The following is a 7,323-nucleotide window of genomic DNA, read 5'->3' as shown; positions in this document are numbered from 1 at the left end:
GTTGACATTCAATATTATTTTATATTAGTAGTTTCAGATATACAGCATGATTGTTAGATATTTATATAACTTACAAAGTGATCCTCCCCATAAGTCCAATACCCACTTGGCATTATACATAATTACTACAATAATATTGACCATATTCCCAATGGTGTACTTTACATCTTCATGGCTATTCTGTAGCTACCAGTTTGTTCTTCTTAAGTAGAACTTATTGTGCTCTTTACTTTGTGGACTTACTATATCATTTTTTTATCCCTTTACCATTATTCAGTATGTTTTTAGAAGGGAAGAGAATAAGCATAAATTCATTTACAAATGTATTTCCTCACCTTTAAATATTATAAATTCATTTTATGACATAAAATAGAAAAGATGACATTTCTTTTTCCTGTTAGTGTAGCCATTTGTCCTAACATCATTTGTTTAATAGACTCTATTTTCCTAAATTGATTAGAAATTACATACTAAATCCCATTTACAAAAGCTTCTTTGGGTTTATATTTTGATTTATGGATGCATGTCTTTTTCTACACCAATACCACAATTTTAATAGTAGTTACTTCATAATATATTTTGCTATATACTAAGGCAGGCACACCCTCACTTTATTACATTTTGTTCTCAAAAACTTAACTTAATGAAATTAAATACCCTAAATCCACAGCAACATTATATTTAATGGAGAATCCATAGACGCCTTGCCTTGGATCAGGAACAAGAAGGGATATCTGCTATCATAGCTACTGTGTGATATAACATTAGCACTCCTGGCCTAAGAATAAAAATATAGATTAAGATGTACTAGGTTTATAAGAAGAACTATCACTATGTACAGATGATATGATTATATATCTAGGGGAAAATATTCAACAGTCTATTAGATTTAATAAGTAGAAACAAGACAACCTTACAGAAATCAAGAGCATTTATGTATATCAGCAATAACCAACTAAAAAAAGAAATGCCAGTTATAAATGCAACATAAATTATAAAGCATTTAGGGATCCCTTAACAGAGAATATGCTAGTACATGACTTCTTTTGAATACTCTGCCCAAACTTTGATAGCTGGGCCTCATCTTGTCACCTCCAAATCCCAAACAAAGAAGAGGAATCTGCAGATCTCTCTGTAGTTCTTGCTGGGTGTCCTCAGGCAGAGACTAAATTAGAACATCCTTAGATATCCAAGAGCCAATGTACTCAAGAGTCAGAGTGGGACCATTCAGATCACAACTCCTCAGATCCATAAGGGACATACTCAGGGGGCAAACTCGGCGAGCACCAAAGTCCCACTGAAGCAAGTCTTGCCCCAGAAGGGTGTCTCTAGCACAGAAGTTCTCCCATCATACAATAGATACAGTTAATTCTCACAGCCAATTGGCCTGGAAGTCAATTCCTCCCAGTGATACCAACAACAATCAAGGCTTAACTACAACAACACTGTGCACAGAGCTCACAAAGGGGTGCACCAAGAGAGTCCACCTCAGGCAACTGAGGAGGCTGAGCCACTGGGCCCAAAGGACACCTAGTACACAAAGCCACTCTATCAACACAGGGAATAGCCAAAATGTGGAGACAAAGAAACAGGTCACAAATGACAGAAATGGAGGAAAGCAAACTATTGGATATAGAGTTCAAAACCACGGTTATAAGATTACTCAAGAATCTTCTAGAAAAGGCCAATAAATTTAGTGAGACCTCGAGGATATGAAAAAAAGACCAATTAGAAATTAATACACTGACTGAAACAAAGAATAATATGCAGAGATCTAACAGAAGACTAGAGGATCAAAAGAATCAAGTCAAAGATTTGAAATACAAAGAAGCAAAAAATACCCAACTAGAAAAGAAATAAGAATCCAAAAATATGAAGATAATGTAAGGAGCTTCTGGGACAACTTCAAGCGTACCAATATCCAAATTATTGGGGTTCCAGAAGAAGAGAGAGAACAAGATATTGAAAACCTATTAGAAGAAATAATGACAGAAAATTTCCCCCACCTGGTGAAAGAAATAGACTTACAAATCCAGGAAGCTCAGAGAAGCCCAAACAAGAGAAATCCAAAGAGGACCACACCAAGAATCATAATTTAAATGCCAAGAGTAAAAGACAGATATAATATTAAAATCACCAAGAGAAAAACAGTTAGTTTCCTACAAAGGAGTACCCATACGATTGTCAGCTGATTTCTCAACAGAAACGATGCAGGCCAGAAGGGAGTGGCAAGAAATATTCAAAGTGATGAATAGCAAGAACCTATAACCAAGGTTACTCTACCCAGCATAGCTATCATTTAGAATTGAAGGTCAGATAAAGAGCTTCACAGATAAGAAAAAGCTAAAGGAGTTCATCACTGCCAAATCAGTATTATATGAAATGCTGAAAGATATTCTCTAAGAGGAAGAAGAAGAAGAAGGTAGAGATAAAAATTATGAACAACAAATTTGTATCTATCAACAAGTGAATCTAAAAATCAAGTGAATAAAAAATCTGATGAACAGAATAAACTGGTGAATATAATAGAATCAGGGGCATAGAAAGCAAGTAGACTAACAATTCTCAGGGAGAAGGGGGTGTGGGGGTGCAGGAAGAGACTGGACAAAAATTGTTACACCTATGGATGAGGACAGTGGTGGTGGTGGGGGTGCTGTAAGGGCAGACGGTGGGTGGCCCAGGTGGAGGGGAGCTATGGGGGGACAAAGAGGAACATCTGTAATAATCTGAACAATAAATATTTATTTTTTAAAAATTAGGAGATCAAAACACCTTTATTGTTGAGATATTATTCAGACATTTTAGCACAATTTATTATGCTAATTGATAGGATTCAAAATTTCCAGTGAAAGTCAGTATTTATGATTAAGTTATTAGTATTTATTAGTAAATTAATACATTGCATAAGTCTCAGATTTCATATACAAGAAACTTACATTTATAATTATTTTCTCCATGAATATGATGACTTTTGGAAAAATAAACTTTCCTTTCATAAAGATTGATCTGTTTTCTTCTGACTCTTGCCAGGTAACTAGTGTGCTACAAATGCTGTAAGAGAGGAGATGGGAACAGATGAAGAAGCATGCTGCTGCTGAATCACATTGGGCCTCGCATATGTGGAGTCTGGATCTTACTGTAAACAGGATAAAGATGTACCCTGATTTATTTCCTAAGGTATAGATGCTTTCTGCAGGTTAAATGGCCCAGGTCACTCAAGTAAATTGTATGGAAATAAAGAATTAGATGGGACTGATAGATGAGAGAGTCTTCATAAACATATCAAGTTGAATGAGACTGAACTACAATAACTAGGGATGTTTGTTTGGGTAATAAAGCCATAAAGAAGTACAAGTAAGTGATTGCTACAAATTTGGGGAAAAGGAGTTGTGATTAGGACAAGCATGTGAGGGGCCTCTGTAGTAGCTATCAGATCTGCTTTTTTTTTGTGGTTTTTGTTTTGTTTTTTTACTTGAGTGTTTGTTACAAGGGGTATTGTATCATGATAATTCACTAAGTTACATTTGTTTAGTGTTGTTTTCTGCTTCTGTGTTTTATTTCACAACATAAAGTCAAAAATAAATAATAATTTTAAAAATTAAAGCTGCTGTGTAAAGAATAAAATGTAGAAAGCAGACTGGTCATATATTTTGTTAATAAAGCTCATAGAATCTATTGATGGATTAGATATACAAGAAAGAAATTATTGCCTTAGCCAGTTTGGCTCAGTGGATAGAGCATCAGACTGCAAACTGGAGGATCCCAGGTTTGATATCAGTCAAGGGCATATATCTTGATTGCAGACTCCTCCCAGGCCTGGGCCTTGATCAGGGTTCATGCAGGAGGCAACCAATCCATGTGTTTCTCTCACATTGATGTTTCTCTCTGTCTTTCCCTCTCTCTTCACTATCTCTAAAAATCAATGGAAAAAAATATCCTCAGATGAGGATTAAAAATAAAGAAAAAAATATTCTGAGTGTCTGATGGTTCCTTTCACTAATACAGTCAAGATATATTGGGACAAGAGGAAAGGGGTACCCTGGGCTAGAAGAAGCAAGAGCAATAGTTCTATTTTAATTATGTTAAGAGTGGGATTCCTATGTGGTAAGTGAAGGTGTTAAGTAAGCCAGTGGACATGTGTTTGGAACTCATGAGAAAGCTCTTGTTTAAATTGGAGATAATAAAAATAAGAACTTTAGCTTTGACAGATAGATTATAAATAGATTGGATGGATGGATGGATGGATGGATGGATAAATACATAGATAGATAGATGCCAGGGTTCTCAGTAAAAATCACAGCTATAGTACAGTGATCTCCTACATCCAAAGAAACGGGAAAAAAGTTCATTTTGAATAATTGTATATAGAAAGTTGCATACTGCTTAGTCCTGTAGTTGTATCCTAAAAATATTTTTTAAAAATAGTTGAATATCTACTTTATGCTACCACTCTACCAGGTATTTTATATGGATTACTCATAATCTTCAAGAAAATAACTTACTGGTTATTCTTTTTATAGTTGAGGAAACTGGAGGTCAGAGGTATTAAGTACATTTTCAAAGCTATTGTATATTGCTGGTGAGAGTTGTGTAAAGATATGAAGTATGGTTGTTCTCAGCCTGAAACTTTTCATTGTCCACATAGTACTTCCTGAGGGAATATGCAGGAGGAATATGAAAGGGATGGGGAAATATGAATTCTAGGACAGATTACCCAGCTGACCCCTATTTAATAACTGAATGCATTTTTTTAGCACATGTATAACAGGGCAATGATACATAGTGAAAATGTGGACTAGTGTGGAAAGTCAGTTTAAAAAGGATATACTCACTATTATCTATCTTATCAGCAAATCTGAGGACAAAGGACATGTCAATCATTTCCTCTTTGAAATGTTCTCTGGGCTGTTGAAGATAAGTAGGATCCTTTGTGGTGTTTTTTGTTTTTGTTTTTAATATGTTTTATTGATTTTTTCAGAGAGGAAGGGAGAGGAATGGAGAGTTAGAAACATCGATGAGAGAGAAACATCCATCAGCTGCCTCCTGCACACCCCCACGGGGATGTGCCCTCAACCAAGGTACATACTGTTGACAGGGATCAAACCTGGGACCCTTGAGTCCACAGGCCGACACTCTATCCACTGAGCCAAACAAGTTAGGGCAGTCTCCTTTGAAGCTTCACCTTTTTTCATTAAGTTTTCTCAACACTCTTCTTAGGGCACTCTTCACCTCCTTGTTCCTCAAGCTGTAGATTACAGGATTCAGCATTGGAGTCACCACAGCAAAGAAGAGGGTGGTCATCTTCTGTTCTGCTGGAGAGTCAACCTCAGGTCTCATGTATGTGAAAATGGCCGTTCCGAAGCACATGGACACCACAGTGAGGTGGGAAGCACAGGTCCCAAAGGCTTTGCTGCGTCCCTGAGCAGAGCGAATACGCAGAATGGCAGCAACTATATGACCATAGGAGAAGAGGACCAGGGCACAGGGAAGCATGATCACCAGAAATCCTGAGATGGCCACCATGACCATGTTGAAGGAGATGTCCACACAGGCTAGCCGCAGCACAGCCAGGGTCTCACAGGCAAAATGGTTAATAATGTTGTGACACAGGGGAAGCCGAAAGGTGATGATTGTTTCCATCAGGGAATTCATGAAACCAGCCACCAAGCAGCCGGCAGCCAGCCCCAGGCACAGCCCTCCATGCATGATGACTGTGTAGTGCAGCGGGTGGCACACTGCCACATAGCGGTCATAGGCCATGGCTCCCAGCAGAAAGAACTCAGACCCTCCCAATGCCAGGGACACATAGAACTGGAGCACACAGCTTTGGAATGGGATGGTCTTCCAGGCTGACAGGAAGTGAACAAGCATCTGTGGGACAGTGCTGTTGGTGTAACAGATGTCCACAAATGACAGGACACTGAGGAAAAAGTACATGGGCGTATTTAGGCTGCTGTCCAGTCTGATAAGGAAGAGGATGAGAAAGTTCCCCAACATGGTCACCAGATACATGGCCAGGAAAAGGAAGAAGAGGGAGAACTGAGTTTCCCAGCAGCTGGACAGGCCCAGGAGAATGAACTCACTCACCCAAGTCTGATTTTCCCTGCCCATGAGCCTCTGAAGACAAAACCCAAGATATAAATCAATAAATACCAGATACTTAAGGTGGCAGAGAGCCTGATAGGGCATGTAGACCAAATACTAAATGGTATGGTTTCCCTAATTGTTTGGGACCATAGTGAAACACATTAATATGACTCAGGTTCAAGGAGAAAATAACGTTTTTTCTTTTCTCCTTCCTTAAGTAGGAAAGGTTTTATTAGAATACTTAGACATTTATCGATAATTAAAAGATTAACTGTAAAACAAACTTCTCTTCCTCAGAGCCAATCCCTAACCCTGAAGTTTATTTATTTCTCCATTGGAAACCCATTTTCACCTCTTTACTCTATCAAAATCCATATTAACCTGTTAACCAAGCAGGACGTATAAATACGTCAAACATAAACAATATCGGATATGGGTAGGACATATGAATACGTCCTTGAAATATATGTTGCGCCCTGAAACGGGAGGGACATATATTTCCAAACAACAAAGGTATTAGTCATCCATACATGTCTTGACATGAATTTAAGACACAGAGGGAATCAGTATAATTTCGCTATTGAGAGTGGTGGACGTGTTCTGGGTGAGCAGTGACAGGTACGTACTTACACTTACTTACCTATTTTCGTATTATATATATTTTTTTTTTTATATCTCCAACCTTTATATAATAGAAAAACATATAAAATCGATCCAATCATCAATAATTTGTTAGAAAAGTTTAAAAGTTTTTATGTATGTGAACGAGAAATATGCGTAGATGAATCTTTTTTATTATGGAAAGGGAATTTATCTTGGAAACAATATATATCTACAAAAAGAGCTAGAGTTGGAATGAAGTTGTTTATTTTGAGTGAAAGCCAATCTGGATACGTACAAAATATAATTTTATACACAGGCAAGGACACAAATTATGGTTCGAACTACCCACAAGAAAAACAATCAACAAGAATTGTTTTGGAGTTAACACATGACTTACTGAATAAAGGGTATAGGATTTACTTAGATAATTTCTATACGTCAATTCATTTGGCTGAACTCTTGTGTCAAAACAATACAGACATTGTTGGAACAATGAGGATAAACAGAGTCAGAATCCCCAGTGAAATAAAAACAAAAAAAAATACAAAAAAATGAACATATAGCAAGAATCAAAGACAAAGTTATGGTTTTAAAATGGAAGGATAAAAAAGATGTATTGATGCTCAGTTCTAT

At 37.1% G+C, this 7,323-nt stretch overlaps 1 protein-coding gene across 2 annotated transcripts; it reads right to left on the bottom strand.

Annotated features, from left to right (window-relative positions):
- Window positions 1–4,485: 4,485 nt before the first annotated feature.
- Window positions 4,486–6,111, bottom strand: LOC118711193 (olfactory receptor-like protein OLF3). 2 transcript variants are annotated; one of them, XM_036424210.1, is made up of 2 exons: window positions 5,190–6,111; window positions 4,486–4,511 (listed from the first exon to the last, which is right to left on the bottom strand). In XM_036424210.1, the coding sequence occupies exons 1-2, from the start codon at window positions 6,109–6,111 to the stop codon at window positions 4,486–4,488; spliced, it is 948 nt and encodes a 315-aa protein (XP_036280103.1). The 2 variants fall into 2 exon arrangements, with proteins under 2 accessions (XP_036280103.1, XP_045434631.1); XM_045578675.1 differs by lacking the exon at window positions 4,486–4,511 and having other exon boundaries at window positions 5,179–6,111.
- Between the last annotated feature and the right edge of the window lie 1,212 nt (window positions 6,112–7,323).

Source organism: Pipistrellus kuhlii, unplaced genomic scaffold (genome assembly GCF_014108245.1).
Source record: "Pipistrellus kuhlii isolate mPipKuh1 unplaced genomic scaffold, mPipKuh1.p scaffold_m20_p_10, whole genome shotgun sequence".
NCBI classification, from domain to species: Eukaryota; Metazoa; Chordata; class Mammalia; order Chiroptera; family Vespertilionidae; genus Pipistrellus; species Pipistrellus kuhlii.
Note: the sequence above shows the minus strand (reverse complement) of the source record. Positions and strands in the feature narration are given on the sequence as shown.

Bases quoted from the DNA above. Each gene is read 5' to 3' on its own strand.
- LOC118711193 (XM_036424210.1), bottom strand. From the start codon at position 6,111: ATGGGCAGGGAAAATCAGACTTGGGTGAGTGAGTTCATTCTCCTGGGC. The intron at 4,512-5,189 runs AAAAAAGGTGAA...CAACTATAAAAA, and splicing joins AGTGTTGAGAAAACTTAATG to GAATAACCAGTAAGTTATTT.